Source organism: Leuciscus leuciscus, assembly GCF_965113295.1.
Source record: "Leuciscus leuciscus genome assembly, chromosome: 9".
NCBI lineage: Eukaryota > Metazoa > Chordata > Actinopteri > Cypriniformes > Leuciscidae > Leuciscus > Leuciscus leuciscus.
This window is the reverse complement of record NC_138733.1, coordinates 23146382-23165707: the sequence shown is the minus strand read 5'-3', so window position 1 is coordinate 23165707 and position 19326 is coordinate 23146382. Positions and strand designations below refer to the sequence as shown.

General features: G+C 38.1%; 1 protein-coding gene across 2 annotated transcripts in view; it reads right to left on the bottom strand.

Annotated features, from left to right (window-relative positions):
* ankrd13b (ankyrin repeat domain 13B) overlaps positions 1 to 18855 on the bottom strand; it is a 36961-nt gene extending 18106 nt beyond the window's left edge. Inside the window, exon 1 of one of the 2 annotated variants that reach the window (XM_082180521.1) lies at positions 18457 to 18855. In XM_082180521.1, coding sequence (XP_082036647.1) covers positions 18457 to 18564 — 108 coding nt within the window. In that variant the 5' untranslated portion in view covers positions 18565 to 18855. The remainder of the gene's footprint in view (positions 1 to 18456) is intronic. The other variant, XM_082180519.1, reaches the window with a different exon arrangement.
* Between the last annotated feature and the right edge of the window lie 471 nt (positions 18856 to 19326).

Here is a 19326-nt window from a genome sequence, read left to right as displayed (position 1 = left end):
GCCGGCTGTGGTCGTGTCCATATTTATAAGCGTACTCTCTGAAACCAAGGGCATGACAGGCAGTGCATGGTGAGTCGTGTATGTGGAGCAGAAATGAGAGTCAGGACAGCTTTATTAAGAGACTTGTATGTGAGCCATCTTTGCTGTTTTTAATGAAGCATTTTGATTGGCCGTGTGGTAATGGAAACATATTATTACCCGAGGGCTTAACTTGTGCTGCGAGAGCTGCTTTGGAGTTCTGTAAATGAACTCAGTGCACTTATTTACACTTCACACAAGGTGTGTGTATTCATGTGTGTTAGTTTTCGGGTCTGTGTGTGTGCCTTATTTATCCATAGTTAGTGGTGTTAGGATATGGCTATCACAAATTGCTCATGAACAAACAAACCCCTAACTAACCCTAAGTACTAAACTTCAGCACATAGCACGTCTAACTTTTCTGAGCGTTCAGACTGATTTTCCCCAGTGAGAGAAAAAATCCCATAGATTTGCAATGCACTGAAGAAGGAACCCGAGTCATATCTACTAGAGACCAGAATATCAAAGCGATGGGCTCTTCTAACTTAGGCCAGTAAAGAACCACCACAGCAACTACCTAGCAACAGGCTAAACCCAGCCTACACTGGCAACACCCAGGCATTATATTGACCATTTTACAGTTTCTTCAGAATATGTAAATTCATATTAGTGTTATTTAAAGTATTATTTATTTTCCATCATAGTATTTATTAAGATTTTTTTGAATGTATTTATTATTATTATTATTATTTATATTTTCAGTTTTCATTTCATTTTCTGTTATGTGCTTTTGTCATTTTTATTATTCAGTTTTTATATAGGCTATATTATATATATATATTCAGTACTGTGCAAAAGTCTTAGGCACGTTAGTATTTTCACCCCCCAAAAAAAGGTTTTAAGCCAATTGTTTAGATCTTTTACTGTAGTGTGTGAGTAGGAAATATCCGTTTACATTTCCAAACTATTTTTGCCAACTTATTGACATTAATTGTAATAATCCAGTGATATTTTTGTATGCACAATGAGTCTGACAACAGCCACTATGATCCACACGGAGTTCTGATCTCACCATCATCGAGTCCATCTGGGATTAAATGATTACAAAAAAAAATAAAAATAAAAAAAAAATAATCCAGAAGAACTGAAGCAACGTCTCCAAGACAGAAATCTACCTGCAAAGCTACAGGACTGTGAGAAGTTTTAGGCACTTGTGTAAAAATGCTGTAAAGTCAGGATGCTTTCATAAAATAATGCCATAAATAGGTTTTATCTATCAATTAACTTCTATTAACTAAATCAAATCAACATTTGGTATGACCACCCTTTGCGTTTGCTATACACTTGCACATAGTTTTCAGGAAGCTGTCAGTTTTTGTTTTTTTCTGTTTCTTCATGTAATACCAGATGGACTCGATGATGGTGAGATCAAATCTCCTTGTGCATACAAAAATCTCACTGATTACAATGGCAAAATAATTGTTTGTAAATGTAAAATGATATTACCTACTGGCACGCTACAGCAAAATAACTGGCTTAAAATCATTTTCTTTTGTGAAAATACTAACATGCCTAAGACTTTTGCACAGACGAGCAACACAAGGAGAATCACACCAAGATGTAAACAGGGGAGCGATGTTGGCATCCAAAAAGTTGTTAATTAAAAGCAGATGTGCTAAATGTGAAAATGGTTAAGATAAATAAAACAGTCTAAAAACTAGAACTGTTATGTACTATAACAGTACAAACTCTCCTCTTTATCTATTGAGGACAGAGGCTGCATTCGAAATCGCATACTTTCCTATAGTAGGCGAAAATGTACAGTATGTGACACTAAAACTCATAAAACAGTAGGCAAAAAATACCCGGATGACCTACTTCTTCTAGCAAAATTCTGAAGATTCTGACAATGGACACTTTACCATCCCATGAGGCCACGGGAGAGGATTTAGGAATGGCAGTGAAGCAACGCTGGTAGGTCACATGATAATGACAACATGGCGAATGTAGTATGCCCAGATTACATTCATACTACACACATTCATAATGCAGGGCTGCCAACTCTCACGCATTCAACGTGAGACTCACGCAATTGATACTTTTCACACGCTCTCACGCCACACATCCATTTTCTCACGCAGAGAAAAAGACACTGATGACACCTACAGACAAGAGAGAACTATTGAAACAAATTCTCAGCACTCAGATTCTGTCAATTTTATCACGAAATTCAACAATAAATACCGTTTTGGCGCTTGTAAATGTGACGTGACAGATCGCTGTAGTGCCTCAGCTCAAGCACACCTGAACCGATCATACTCTTTACTACTAGACTAGTTCATAGTAAATAAACACGAATGAACAATAAGTATGTTGAAAGAGACAGTACAACTTAACGAAATGTATGTGCCTCATATAATTTAGATCAATCTGTTTTCCAACAGTGGAAAGGTGTCAATAAAACAGCTTGAGAACAATATGTCACATAACTTACATTTACCTCAGGAAAGCCATTTAATGACCATAGCACGTTAGTTGGCAAGAAAAAATTGCTATAGAGAGGAGTATTTTGCTAAATATGTGCACAATATTACATGTTTATTATATTTTTACTTATATCACTGAAATATTATAACATTGTTATTATAATAAAACGCATTCTATTTATATTTGAGTTGTTATTTTTAACCTTTAATAATTATAGGTTACCAGCTGACAGGGCTCTCTATGTTCACAGCATTAGGTGAGTTTTTTTTTCTTGAGAAAAATTAACATGTGTCTACTGAACTTAATAGAATCAAGATCAGAATCAAATCCCAAGAATTGTAACCATGTCATTTGTAACCATGTAAACATTGTTGTCACTAAACTTAATAAAATTCTGTTTAGTTACCAAATGTTTTGACAACCACAATACACTTATTGTGATGCAATTTCTTTTTTTTTCTTTTTTTTTTTACATCTAATCATCATGGTCCATCCTCCAATCACTAGTGACGGCTGCCTTAACTACACATTTTCCCGCTTACTAATTGGAGTGTACCATTAAAAAAATGGTACCTCACCATGTTTATAAACAAATACACAAAATGATTAAGAACAAGAGTTAAAACCAATCAATAAATTCAATAAATAGGATGGATAAAGCCAACACATTTGCACAAAAGTTACCATAATAGCGAAAATGAGTGCTCCCCTACAGTTCAAGGCCACGCCCACTCAGGAAATATAAAACAGTATAAAACCCCACGTAACTATTAAGAAATGCATAGGAACAGTGAGAACAAAGTAAAAACAGTGGTGGATCATTGAAGACAACTCCAAGGTCACTACATCACAATATATATATAAATATATATATAGTCACAATCATGTTATTGTTATTGTCACACAAAACTCCTGTGTGTCCGACACTCTGCTCCGTAATTAGCCGGCCCCTCGCAACATCATGATGGCACTCAACAGCAACAACTGAGGCCCAGCGGCCCCTTGAGGGCCTCTAGCAAGAAAAACAGCAGCCTGGTCCCCAGAGCGAGATGAGTGCTACGAGAAAAGGGTGTGGATGGGTGGTGGGGGTGGGGGTTGCTATGGTAACCCTGGATGAGGAGTATGGATAGGAGATGCAGGACAAGGAGGGAAAACTGCAGTTTTAAGTGAATGATGGCTCTCACATCCGTCCTGTGTGGATCTCCAATCAACCCCGACACTGGAGATGGTTCAGATGACTGACAGAGAGAAGGAGATAACTGTCAGGAGGTGTACATGCTTTAGCCAGTGAAGGAGTGTATATGAGATTGATAACTGGTTCTGAAAGCTTCAGGGAGAGACGGAGAGTTACTCGGTAAGACAGATTAGCGGCTGTGAGAGGAGAAGGGTTCAGGAAACATCAGTTGTTACAGACTGGCCTTCTGGTGACCTGAAATGCTGCTATATATCCCTCTGAGACACACTAGACAAGACAACACACACACAATAACACAAACACAGACAGTCCCTTATCTCATCTCATCACACAGCCACAAACAAATACAGACAACCACGCTGAATGTCTCTTGTCATGTGTTCCAAAAACTTCCACCTAAATGCCATAGTTATGGTGTTGATCACAAGTTAAGAATTTGAACAAACCTAACACTATTAAATTTGGTCTCCTAACTCATCCAATATCAGTGCTATTTAAATCTAACTATGCAGGTTTTTTTTTTTTTTTTTAACAGACAGACAATAAAAAGGGGATGAATTCCAGCAGACTTTAGGTATACATCTAGGGACCTGAATATACATTTAGGAGGTTCTTTCTTCTTGCTAACCACGTAGCAATACACTATAAACCACTAATAAAACTTTACTTCTCCTTATAGCAACACTCTGGTAACCACCCACAACATCTTAGCATGATTGTGGTGGTTAGCATGGGGAAACAAATATTTTCTTATTTTCTTCCACTGTATATATATTTATATACTGTATATACGTTACTATTATATGTTAGGGATAATGTAGAGCGATTGTTATAGCGAATACCACCCCGATAGGCTGATCGGGACCCCGACGCGAAGCGGAGGGGTCTTGAATCAGCCTGAAGGGGTTGTATTCGCTATAACAACCGCCTCGCGCTACATTATCCCGCTTATTACATGGCTACCCACCAAATAAATCAATAATTTGACACAAAATATTGATTTAAAAAGGAGTTTATTGATTTAAAAACGATTGAATTGCTTCCGCTAAAGAAAATAGTCTGTTCTGTCTCTACAGTTAGAATCCTGCGTCCATAGCAACGCTCTGTTTTTCATGGCAACGGTGTGTTAATACTTCACAGCGGTCTGTTATCAAGAAACAGACCGCATTCTACATTGGAATTTAACCAAGCCATGTAATAAACATATATAAACTGTATTATTTTGGTGGAAACTATGGTTAACATGCTAAGTCTTTGTAAGGTTTCTTGAGCAGTGAGGGTCAGCCATACGGAATAATAACAATAATAGCTGAATCCTACCTGAAACACCTACACATTACAGTTCTCCTGCTCTGACCGAAACTTGTCTATCCCACCTACACTGCCTCTCACTGACAGCCCTGTAACAAGCACACTTGCCTGCTGACATTCATGCACTGCATCAGACACAAGTGCACTAACTCAAATTCATGTTAATTACTAATCCCTCTCCGCCACATTGAAATAGACAGTATTACATCATCTATTGCCTGTCCTCACATTTTAGTATAGATGCTCTTCCACATAACTGTCCATCTCTTCTTCCACACTCTCTCGCTCTCTCTCAGCCTGCTGGAGACTGCATTATTGATAGTCATCTCTGGCTGGTGCATCTGCTCTTGCACTCTTTCTGCCTTGGCTAATGTTCTCTGGCAGCTACTTAAACCAACATCAATCTTTCATTGGACGTCCAAACTGTGTATGTGGGAGGCAGGCAGAAGAAAATCATATGTGTGTGTGTGTATGTGCAAATCACAGCATGCAATGGATTCTGCTGAAGGCTTTGCACAGGCTCTCTTGTGTGGCCGTGTGCATAAAAATGTGCATACATGCATAGATATACACACACACAATCTGTTCTGCACATAAATGGAATCATGTGCTTCAGCGCTTTCACTTAAATGAGCATTTGTTTGAAGACAGACAAGGCAGAACGACATCAACACACAGAAGCACTTAAAGGCTGTGATGTGCCAGAAGAATTAAATGAATTGCATAGACAAGGATGCAACCCAGGAGAGAAGTGAACAAGAATATACAAATTCTTTAAATAAGTCTAGGCATACATATTGTGAGGAAGGAAAAGGGAGGGAGAAATATGGGCTCTTGTTCGACTTTTTATGCGCTGTTGTGTCACAGGAGGTTGACACACACCCACGGTGTGGTTTGTATTCTGGAGATTGGCATCCAGGGCTCCGGCTATAAGGGCTGATGCGACCGTCTCATAGTGTGGGAGGTAGAAACCAATGGAGCTTGCACCAAAACACAATGGTACAGCCATTACTTTTTAACAAAATGTCAGTGGAAAAGAATACAGTAGAAACGTCACAATGGGACAAGAAGGATTACGTAAAAGCTCCATTTCACACTCAAAACCTTCGGGTATGGCCAGTTTAGCATCCATTCTGGATATCCAAGCATTCTGATTGTGCCGCTGATGACATGTCTTTTGCTTTATTCCGGTAAATGCCACAGAGCTGGTGGGTTGAGATAAGAGGAAGTGTGAGGTCATAATGAAACTTTATATATTATATTTGTATATTATATTTTGAAGAATATTTCAACTGCTTTTGTCCATATAATGAAAATCAATGGGGTCCAAAACCACACTGGCTTTCGTTGTATGGACAAAAGCTTTTTTCCAAAATGTATTTTGTGTTCCGCAAAGAAAAGAAAGTCATACAGGTTTGCAGTGACCAGTGTTTTTTTAGTTACTATTATAGTATTTATTCATATTTTGAATTAGCTTTTATTTTTATATTTTAATTTTAATTTAAGTTTTAGTAATTTTTCTTTTGTGTTTTTTTTATATTTTATTATTATTATTATTTTTATTTTTTTTATTAAATCCTTTTAGTACTTCAATTTAAATTTATTTTAGTTCAGTTAGTTGCAAAGGCCACATTTTCATTTTTAAAATTGTTAATTTTTTAAATCTATTGCTTATATTTTATTTCAATTGACAAATTTAATACAGTCGTTGTAGTTTTTGTTTTAGTTAACAATAACACTGGAAGCATAAAGGGCAATATGAGGGTGAGTAAATGCTGACTTAACTTTTTGGGGAACTATCCCTTTAAAAGGAAAATACTGACGCACTTTAGTACACTATATGGTTTGAGATTATGTTTGCATATCCAAAATAGAATAGGGGAATGTTTACTGGAAAAACAAACATATGTAAATCACAGAGATGAGTAGTGCTGATGAAATAGAGCCTTGTAGTATTCTCTAGCAGGCAAATCCAGCACAGTTCAGACGCCTACTCGGGTCATAGAAAATAGTTTAATTTTTATGTGTGTGCGCGTGCACCTGTATTTGATTGTGTGTTCCTACTTATTATTTCAAGTTAAATTTAGATCATAAACTATAAAATCATATTCAATTGCTACTTTAATCTCCTTATTTTCAATTTACAAGCTCTGTCTGCCACTGTCCTTGTCAGTCTGTTGAAAGCTTTGGTCACACTTTAGAATACCGTTAGTCCATCATTAATGAATAACTACACAGGAGAAAATGAGTAACGCAATATTAACATTCTAGTAACTGCTATTACGGTAACTATCAAGAAACTCTGATTAACTAGTAGTAAGTAGCAGTGATGCGCGGGTTGATCCGAAATGAGCGGGTGCCTGCGGTCACCCGCGGTTACCCGCGGTTACGAGTCATCCAAAAATATTTTTAATGATATTCGGGTCGCGGTCGGTCGGGTCGTTTGAAATAAAGATGCCAATTAAACCTTTGTAATTTATATAGTACTAGAGAGCATATGAGCGGAGTGGAGCGGTGAGAATCTCCGCTCATCGCTCACGGAACTGTCCACCCCTCCGCTCCCCCGCTCAAACATCAGGCCGCTCCGCTCATTATCGCTCAGCGCTCAACGCAGTTTGCTCCGCGTTCCACCAAAATCGCCCCCCGCTCGCTCCAAAAAAGGAAAAAAAATCTACATGTATATCTGTTAGCTTAGACCACAGCCTTACCTCCTAAAGAACTAATGAGCAACAACAACATTTTTCAAATAGAAATGTTTTATTTCAAATTAGGCCTAGGCTATAAGGAATATAGCCTACACAAAGTCCTGTAAAATTTAACGAATAAATGGGCCTAATAATATAAATAACAATTATATAAACAAAAATATAGCCTACATACATTTCTTTTAAATAAATTTACTATTAGGCCAGAATTTTGATAAGTTAACTTTTGCGCAACGCGCACGATTCAAATTTAAATGGGCTTATATCCATTGTACACATAAACTGCTGTAAAATAAAACGAATAAATGGGCCTAATAATATAAATAAAATTTATATAAACAAAAATATAAAAAAATATACATAAACGTTTTAAAAGTTGGCTAAATTAACTATTAGGCCAACATTCTTATAACTGAACTTTTGCGCAGCGCGCAGGATTAAAATTGAAATGGGCTTGTATCAATTGTTTGAATATTACGCTACATTTAATTTACACTTTGTTACAAGTTACCGTAGGCCATTCAATTTGCTAACCTTTTGCTTTCTTCCCAGCGTGTTCAGATAGCACACTGCATGTTTTCGAGAGATGTGTCTTTTTAGATTCCAAAATGAATCTTTACTGACTGAAACGATGTCTCCACATTCGTTTTCTTCTACCACATTATAGTTAGTTTTATATTATAGTGTAGCCTACCTGTATGACTTCTTATTTTCCTTTTTGAAGTAGCCTACTTTTTGAACTCCATTATTGAGCCGAGTTTTGACTGAAAATAGAATCCATCTTGCAGTCATCGACTGAGTCAGGGTGAGCATGCTTCAGAATCGTGGTGTGCGCGGAGCGAAATTGGAGCGGGAAATAGGGCGACGCTCCATCCTTTTAAAAATGCCGCTCTGCGCTCTGTCCAAGATCCGCCCGCTCGCTCCCGCTCCACTCCGCTCACATGCAATTTTCTATGAAATACATAGGCCTGCTACACTTTATTGGCTGAATAACTGGCGCGAAGGCACGAGCTCAGTCTGCAGGTAGAGATGGAGGCGGCAAGAGAAAAGGTGAAGACTGGGGAGTGGAAGCTCCGCAAATACAAAAAACAGAAAGAGCAAAATGTGGGAGACATTTGCCGAAATAATGAAAGATGATGACCAAAGTGCTGGCTTTGTCATGTGTACTTCTTGCTATGCATTTACTTCTTTTAAAAAATGCGGGTCAGGAAGCGGGTCGGGTACAATATTTTCTTCTTTTTTTTTTGCGGTCCGAGTTGCGGGCGGGTTAGTTGAAAACGTCGGTCGGGTGCGGGTTGTTTATACATTGACCCGCGCATCACTGGTAAGTAGTACTGTTTGGTTGATGGAGGTAATTCACTATTATCTAATCAGTAACTACTATTTTTTTCATACCTATAGAGGACTACTAAGAACTACTACAGGTTTATAATTAATGTGAATAATGCATAATGTACAATCCAACTCAAGTATTCAAGACTGAAGTATTACCAAATCCTTCAGAAGGAATTAATAATTATTTGGAACAGTATTTTAAAGTGAAAAGCATGACAACTCTCTAGTAATGGCTGAAGTCATTGTAAACTTTTGAGGTTTTTGTAAGGTTCTGGATAGTAATTGCTTCTGAAGGATGTAGCAATACTTGAGTCATTACTAGGGTTACCATGATCTTCATTTTAGAATACTGATCCAAATGGCCAGTAATTCCTTTAGAAGGATTTGGTAATACTTAAGTCATGACTAAAACCTTACAAAAACCTCAAAAGCTTACAATGACTTCAGTCATTAAAAGGTAGTTATTATGTTTTTCACTTTAGAATACTGATCCAAGTAATAGGTAATTTATTTTTAAGTACTTGAGTAATTACTAGTAGGTAACTATAATCTTTATTTTAGAATTTATTATACATTGTGCATTACTCTCATTAATTATGAACAATAGTAGATACTGATTAGATAATATTGAATTACCTCATTCAACTGAGCGCTACTTACTCATTTGTTAATAGTACTTTAGATTTAATATTATCACATGGAATCAATGTTGATGCCGTTGAAATTCTACAGCAGAGCAATGATATCTCAGATCATTATCTAGTCTTGTGTATACTTCATTTAGCCAAGGCTGCAAAGTCGACTCCGTGTTACAAATATGTTAGACCTATCACTTCTGCCACTAAAGATTGCTTTATTAATAATATTCCTGATCAGTTTCATCTCCTCAGCATCCCAGATAGCTTAGAAGAACTATTGCGACAGGAATGTTTGACTCTCTCTTTTCCAGCACCTTAAACACAGTTGCTCCTTTGCGCTTAAAGCTGCAGTCCGTAGCTTTTCCTCTTTGTCGCCATCTCTGTTCGAAATCTGCAATTGCAGTTATTTGCGGAATTATCAATTTTACGTGGGTTGTACATCGGCATGAAACAGCGCGGATGAATCCAATGTTTTGAGGAGAGTGTGCGGCTGTCAATCAAAGGTGTGGATACTGTCATTCAGAATCACAGAATATACTTTTTGGAAGTATAACTTTACAGACATGAGACGTCGAGACTACGTTGTCAGTTGGTAAGTCATGAAATTACCAAAAAGTACGAATAAATTACGTAACTGCGACGTCGTGTGTTAGCTGGGCACGGGTTCATAGCTAGCACAAAATAATTCATTTTTACCATAATAGTAAAACGAGAAAGGTACAACAAAGTAAACTCCGTAACTGTGTAAATTAAGCTAGTGCGCTACTGTTACGTAATTAAACTATTGAAATGTCTTACCTGTCTAGCAAAAAAAAAAAAAAAGCCATCTCTGCGTCCGTTTTGAACCCCTTTAAAACGCGGAGTTCACGCCATCTTTCAAAAGCCCTGCCCGATGTTTATCCTTGTTTTTGCATGGGCCGGTTGCAGTCTCTTTTTTTCTCTAGTCACGAAGTCTTTTGGGTTTTACAACTGGTGAATCTCCAGTTGTTACTGGTGATTGTCGTTTGAAACATTGATTCTGGATCTGCTATAAGTTTAATTATTTCAAGTGCTGTGAGAAAAGGCTATAAATCTACAACTTGAACATACTCACACGCAATATAGCCTACTAGCCGGGACTCCTTCTTTATGTGGACAGATGTGACGTAATGACGCAAAGACATGCTTGAATTTCCCGCGGAAATCCACCAGTACCACTGGACTTACAATCATTATTATAAAAGCTAACCGATTTGAATCGAGCTAAGGCAAGCAGATAGTTTTGAACACTGGCTGGTTATGTTTTTATTTATTTATTATTATTTTGGATAATTTTTAACACAAAAAAGTTACGGACTGCAAAGTTACTAGATCTGCTTATTTTTAAAGAAGATTATAGAAAATAGTCCAACGCCGTGGTACAACGAGCACACACGGACCCTTAGGAGAGCAGCCAGAAAAATGGAGCACAACTGGAAGAAATTTCATGGAAAGAGAGCAAGATTACATACAGAGAGGCCTTAAAATCTGCTAGATCTGCTTATTTTTCAAACCTATAAGAAGAAAACAAAGTCAAGTCAAGTATATTTTGTATAACGCTTTTCACAATACAGATTGTATCAAAGCAGCTTCACAGTATTAAATTAAAATAATACAACAAGGTTTGTTTCTAGTAGAATTTATTGATTGATCAAATTAAATTAAATATCCCCAAAATATCCCCAACTGAGCAAGCCAAAGGCAACAGTGGCAAGGAACCGAAAAACTCCATCAAGTGACCTAATGGTGTCCTAAAACTCCATCAGGTGACCTAATGGAGAAAAAAAAAACCTTGGGAGAACCCAGGCTCAGTCGGGGGCCAGTTCTCCTCTAGCATTTATGAGCTAGAGGCCGGATTGTAGTTTGAACTGTAAGATTAAAAATATTATATGAATGCCTGGCTGAAGAGATGCGACTTTAATCTAGTTTTAAACTGGGAGAGCGAGTCTGAGCAACGAACAGTATCAGGAAGACTATTCCAGAGTTTTGGAGCCAAATGTGAAAATGCTCTCCCTCCTTTGGTAGTTCTGGATATCCTAGGTATGACCAAAAGCCTTGAATTTAGTGATCTTAAAGAGCGCGATGGATTATAGGGCGATAGAAGATCCGTTAAATAGACTGGAGCTAAGCCGTTTAGGGCTTTATAAGTCAGTAGCAATACCTTGTAATTAATACGGAACTTTATAGGTAACTAATGCAGTGATGATAAAATCGGTGTTATATGATCATATTTTCTTGATCTAGTAAGAACTCTAGCGGCGGCATTTTGGACTAACTGTAGCTTGTTTATTGAGGATGCAGGACAACCAGCTAATAAAGCATTACAGTATTCTAGTCTCGAGGTCATGAATGCATGAACTACCTTTTCTGCATCAGAAACTGATAGCATATTACGTAGCTTAGCAAACACAACCCTAGGTATTTATTTGAAACAGTGGCTAAATTAACGAAAAATAAATCTTCAACCCCAGACGTTTACAAGCAGCACAGCAGTAATGACTATGAACTTCTTCACTTACAAGATTGATAATATCAGGGAGAAAATTATAACTATGCAACCGTCTACTACAGTATCGCATCAGGCAGTGCAATGTAGTCTCCCTAAGGAAAAATTTGATTCATTCATTGCTATAGAAGAGGAAGAATTCATTAAACTCGTTAAATCATCTAAATCGACAACATGTATGTTAGACCCTATACCAACTAAGCTACTGAAAGAGATGCTTCCAGAGGTCATAGATTCTCTTCTTACTATCATTAATTCATCTTTGTCATTAGGGTACGTACCAAAAACTTTTAAGCTGGCTATGATTAAACCGATTGTAAAAAAAACCCGCAACTTGATCCTACAGAATTAATCAATTACAGGCCGATCTCGAATCTACCTTTTCTGTCAAAGATACTAGAAAAGGCAGTATCATCACAACTATGTTCCTTTTTAGAAAGAAATGATATCTGTGAGGATTTCCAGTCAGGATTTAGACCGTACCATAGTTCTGAGACTGCTCTCATTAGAGTCACAAATGATTTGCTCTTATCATCCGATCGTGGTTGTATCTTGCTATTAGTGTTACTTGATCTTAGTGCTGCATTTGATACTATTGACCACAACATTCTTTTAAATAAACTTAAAAATTATGTTGGCATTAGTGGAATTGCATTAGCATGGTTTAAATCATACGTATCTGACCGTTATCAGTTTGTAGCAGTAAATGAAGAGATGTCATATCGATCACAAGTTCAGTTTGTCGAACCACAAGGCTCAGTACTAGGACCGTTGCTGTTCACTCTGCACATGCTAAAAGGGTACTTAAGAGATATCATTAGGAAGCATGGCATTAGTTTTCACTGTTATGCTGATGATACGCAGCTCTATATTTCTTCACGCCCTGACGAAACTTTCCAATTCACAAAATGAATGGAATACATAGCTGATATAAAAAACTGGATGACTAGTAATTTCCTACTACTTAATTCTGAAAAAACAGAGATTCAAAAAACTTCCTCACGTAATAACCTAGAATACTGTCTAACACTTGATGGCTGCTTTCCTGTAGCTCAGTGGTAAGAGCATTGCATTAACAACGCAAGGTTGTGGGTTCGATCCCAGGGGATTGCACATACCTATGTATAAATGTATAGGATAACGCAATGTAAGTTGCTTTGGATAAAAGCGTCTGCCAAATGCATAAATGTAAATGCTCTGTCAAGTCTTCGTCGTCGGTCAGGAACCTGGGTGTGCTCTTTGATGCCAATCTTTCATTTGAAAGCCACGTTTCTAGCATCTGTAAAACAGCATTCTTCCATCTTAAAAATATATCTAAATTACATCATATGCTCTCATTGACAAATGCGGAACAATTAGTTCATGCGTTCATGACATCAAGGCTAGATTATTGTAATGCTATTATGGGTGGTTGCCCTGCACGCTTAATAAACAAACTACAGCTGGTCCAAAACACAGCAGCTAGAGTTCTTACCAGGAAGTATGACCATTAGCCCTGTTACGTCAACTCTGCATTGGCTCCCTATTAAACATCGTATACATTTTTAAATATTGCTGATTACTTACAAAGCACTAAATAGTTTAGCGCCACAGTACTTGAGCGAGCTCTTAACGCATTACAGTCCTTCACGTCTATTGCGATCTCAAAATTCCGGCCAGTTGATATTTAGAATATCAAAATCGACTGCTGGCGGTAGATCCTTTTCCTATTTAGCACCAAAACTTTGGGAACACTTCCCATAAATCCTGATATACTTGTTACATCATAAGAAGAATGGCGTCTACGCTAATATTAGTCTCTCTGTTTATTCCGAGGTTTACCGCAGTCCGCCCGGATCTAGGCCGTATCAAGATCTGATGAAGGACCTGCGCCTGGACACAACGACAACGCAATCCTGAAGTGTCAACTGTTTCTCCCCTGTGAAGGCCTCCTTCCCTACCCTTTACCTCTGTACAGATAAAACGCTGTCGGGATAATTCCGGTTCGCGTGGCTACGCGGAAGCGATACAAATTCTGTATTATAAATTTTAAGGCCAGACAAGTAGTTTGTTGAGGGTTGGTTTGTAAAGGAGGACTACACGCTTGCGCACATATATACACATATATAATAGATACATACATAGACTAAACACGTAATACGCATGTGCACACCATCAGCGTTCTCACAGGTTCACGTTTTTAAAGTTTGCACAGAGAGAACTTAAGGGTTTTCTGCTACAACGGTGTCGTGTAAGTGGCCCTTAGTTAATAACTAATAACGCGACGGAAGTGAATCAATCAAAACAATCAATAACTTTAGCTGGACAATAACTTTATCCTAGAAGTGCTATAAAGCCAAAACAATCTCTGTTACTTTAATTTCCTGTTATCACTGTAAAGCTGCTTTGAAACAATCTATGTTGTTAAAAGCGCTATATAAATGAAGGTGACTTGACTTGACTTTAATTTATTGACAAGTCATGTTTAACGTGATAGTTTCATCCTTAAAATCTTCTACAATATATTGTAAGTCCCCAGATTCTTCACGTCAGTGAATAAATCCATAAATCTGCTTTAACTGTTTGTGTGCCCTCATGGTCTGGTTGTAAACTTTTGTTAAGCATGTCTCAGTTCTAATCTGCCCTTGTATAGTTTTTTGTTTTGTTTTTGTTTTTATTAAAAACCAAAGCTTGAACCCTGTTTCAAAAGCAGGGACACGTTTGTGTGCATTTTGTTCTGTGATTTAACCGGAGCAAACAGAGAGTTTCCACAACGGTGTTAAGGTGTAAAGCTGCTTTGAAACAATCTGTATTGTATAAAGCGCTAAAAATGAAGGTGACTTGACTTGACTTAAGCGATAGATTGAATTGCTCATCTGTGTGAAGACTGTGCACGAGCCTGATAACAGCGGCAATGAACACTCAGTATGATTTCAAAAACAACACATTCCAGCACCAGACTGCCTCTTATTTATCAAATGAACGAAATGAATCTAGTCAACTAGAGATTTTCATTTGTATTAGGTATCCGTGCAGCTAAAAGTGGTGGGGCCAATATCGCCTCTGACAATTCACGAGTTCACACTTACATACAATTTGAGGGTGTAAAGTTTAATGCATATTTGGCATGCTGTCTGGGGGGAGGGCTCCGAGCTCGGAGTTTGGCCCGAACCCAGAGTACTCCGTATGAGTATGAGAGTATGTAAGTGTTTAGGACTAGAAGCGTGGAGAAGGGGTTTAGGGGGGGATGCTGCAAAACTGTCAATGGATTGAGGTGAGACTGCTGAATGTATATATACCTCTTACCATTGATTGCTGAGTGCTCTCCACTTGTGTTAATTATCTGAACGTGCTCCTCCCGAACTTTGTAAATAAAACATCATAAAGTAAGGACAGCTGTCCCACCCGCAAATTACACCTACTAGAATGTTAATATTGCATTACACATTTGTTCCTGCATCGTTATTCATAAATGACGGAACAGCATTCTAAAGTGTTACCAAAGCTTCTCATAAGTTAACCAAATCGCAGCAACCCCCTCCCCACCGCCCAACACTCGTCCCCTGAGACAACGCTCTGTAGCAATTAGTGTTGGGTTACGGGTGGAGTGCAGGAGGGCCGAGGGTTGAAGAAGAGAGGTAGTATATCAAACGAGAAAACTGAACAGATGTGTGGACAATGGCAAATGTGCTGATGGAGGGCCCCGTGATGTTCCGTATTTGCTGAGGCACTGCTGACTTCACTCAGAAGACTCTGTAAATACATCAGCCGGCAGTGCTCTTCTCTCTGGTTTCCTCATTCAATCACCCACTCTATCCATTCTCCATTCATTCTTTCTCAATTTCCTGCCGCTCTCCTCCAAGCTGTCATCTGTCCACTTCCTCCCCCGTGACTGTTTTATGGCACCGTCAAAGCAAACTGCAAATTGAGCTTCTTCTCCCCTTGGTAACTTATTTTTCCTCCACCACCACCTGATCTCTTTGCTATTCACGTCCTTCGCTCTCCTCCGTCCTAATAGCTTGTTTCCCCTCTTTGTTCTTTCACTGACACCTAACATCTAGCCCATAATCCTGTGTGCTGCTGGTGCAGCAACTTTTCCCCTTGTCAGGGTGGCTACGTGCCTCATTCACAGGAGAGGAACAATCGAGACAGCATTGACCTCCCTTCGCTCCTCATGCCGTCCCTGGAGGGACTCGGTTTGACTCATCGAGCCTACCATGCCAAACGTGGCTAGATTATGCTGTCAGCGGCCTGTAAATCAACTAAACTGGAAGTGCTTTATATCGCAGTGATCATGAAGAGGGTTAGGGGTCTGAATTATTACCGTCAGCCTGAGTCATAAAAAATGGCACAGGAACGAGTTTGTTTGGGGTTTGTAAAGATGGAATTGTGAATGGCTGCTGTAACTGAGATGGATGACTTTGTTCAAATGAGTTATAGTTATTTACTCATTAGACAGAGAGTTAAACCAGAATAGTCTGATGAAGAGCATACACAAAGTTTTTTTACTGGCATCTATGGTTCCATGAAGAACCTTTAACATTCAACATTTAACATTCTTTTTTGTTTATGGTGGAAAAAGTTTCTTTAGATTATTAAAATGTTCTTCACACTAGGAAAAAAGGTTATTTTAAAAACTGCTGACTGAAAGGTTCTTCTATATGGCATCGCTGTGAAAACTTTTGGAACCTTTATTTTTAAGAGTGTACAGGAATTGATACAACCTGAAGTGGACAATCAGCCCTGCAATCTCAATTAGTCTTCTTATATAAACTTCTGCTTGTTATAGAAAAATGAATTCTGATTTTCATTGTGGCCTCTTCCAATGCATTCTAACGTGGCTCTTTATCTTTATAATAGGAGTAGCTTGACATGTTACCCCAACAAATTGTGTATTATAAGTCTATTGTATAATATTAAATATTTTATTTTATATTTTAACTGGAATCAATTTAAATAGCAATGTTTTAATGAGTTTCTTTTTTCACCTGTTTTGCAGTTTTACCTTGATTTGTCTATTGATCTATTTGTAGTTTTTTTCTCTTGAATAGATTAAAGATGAATGCCACACCGATTTATGGACTATGTCTACAAATCAGTGGATTAATGTTGCATTAAAGTTGTGATGTAACTGAAGTAGCGACAGATCTTTTCCTCCGTACTGTAATGTATACATAAATGGATTATCAACAAAGAAAAAAAAGTAGGACAGGAACTTGATTGGATGGAGGCAGATCTGAATGTGAGCTTGTAAGGACTAAATGATTGAAGAAGTCAAGCGTCACCAGAGAGACGTCTGTCATTTGACGGAAAGTTAAGACATTCTGATTAAAGATTAAGAGGTCAAAACAACTGTAAAAAATAAACATGCATGGATGAATCATTCACAATAAGATCAATAACGTGCATTTAGAAAATCCATAGGGTGAATTTTCATTTCATGCCGACTTTACTCTTTTGAAGATGGTTGATCATAAAGAATCAGTCTTCTACTAAATTAACCTATATGAGCTATTGAACTTATTTATATTTATTTATTCCTTTCACCCCTACATTTAATATAAATATTCCAACATCATTTGGCTTTTTTGTAGTTCTGCACAGTATCAAATTTAAATTAATTACAGAATAATTCTACACTAATTCATGGAATAATGCATTGGATTAATAATTATTTTGAAGAAGAATGATGAGAAAGACAAACACACCCTCTTCCGACACACCATCTATCCTCAGGAACTGTGAGTGCTGATCTGTAAGCATTATTCACCCACAGCCTTTGTATGCAATGCCACTTTCTGCAGCCTCTCTGTGTTTAAAGCATCTCAGATCGAAATACAATTCAACTGCATTTCTGATCATGTTTCCACATTAAATTGACAGACGCGTAACATGAGAAGGTTTGGACAATAGGGACTGTGTCGAAACTAGTGAGCTACATAGACAGCATTTTTACGCGTTCGAACGTTACGATACGCCCAAAAATGCGGTCAATGTAGGCAACTCAATAGGTTTGAAGACACAGCCAGGGTGTGAGGTTTTTGACATGCATTTCTGTTTGTAGTTGGCATATCAGCAAACCACTTATATAAATGGGGATGTAACTAATGAACCAGAAAAGAAAGAAAAAACACTTTTTCGCCCTTGCATCACAGATTACAAGCCGAATGAAGTACCAGAATCAGTTTCCCTATCAAACGCACGGCCCGTTCCTCACAGCATCATCCGCCGCGATTCAGGAACGCGGAAACGAACGCATCTTACCTGCTCGCGCGCTGAGAGCTCTTTCTCCAGCTGCCGGTGTTTGTTATGCCACACCAGATAATGCAGGTGGTAGCGACTCTTCTCCGGAGTTTTTCTGGCAGAAATCATCCTCAGTGCATAGTTCGCTGCTGCTCTCTCTCCCCGTTCCGTTTCCCTGCTTTTGTGCGATATCAGTTACTTTTGTAAAGGGCGCGTGCTATATTATTATTGCTGAGACGACCGATAAGGGCATTTCTCTCCCTTTTCGTAGCATCCCTTTTTGCATAGTAGCTTGGCATTCAGTGTCTCTATGTTGAAAGGCAATTTAAAGCTAACGCGTGTGTAATAATGCTCTCCGTTGTGTTCTCCACTCCTCCTAGTCTCAGCCTCTCTCTTCTCCCTCTCCTGTCTCAAACGCGCGCGCGTGCGCGCACACGCTCGCTCGCGGAGGCTGAGGCAGGGCTCTCGAAAGCGACTCGCACCTACAGACAGTATATGAGCCATTGAACTTCAGTGTGTGATTCTGTCATACATGCTGATGCTGCTCACTGCGCCATGGGAGAGGATATAGAGAGAACATCTCATGCTGCCATCTGTCTAAATACTTAATAAATATCTCATAGATGCTATATAATTTATTAACAGAAGCAGAACCTAAATTCAATTCTAGATTAGAATTATATTCTATACAGAATGGAAAATAATAGAACAAAACAATTATACTATTGTGCTGATTTTATCATGTTTTCATGTTTTAATGCTGTTTTAATTGTTCTGTCAAAAGAAATGTCCCATGTCTGGCATTGAATCAAACTGAGTTTTGTTCAACTTTGATTTTAATATTTCTATAGCCTACTTAAAATAAAATAAATTATTATTTTCTATTGTTGC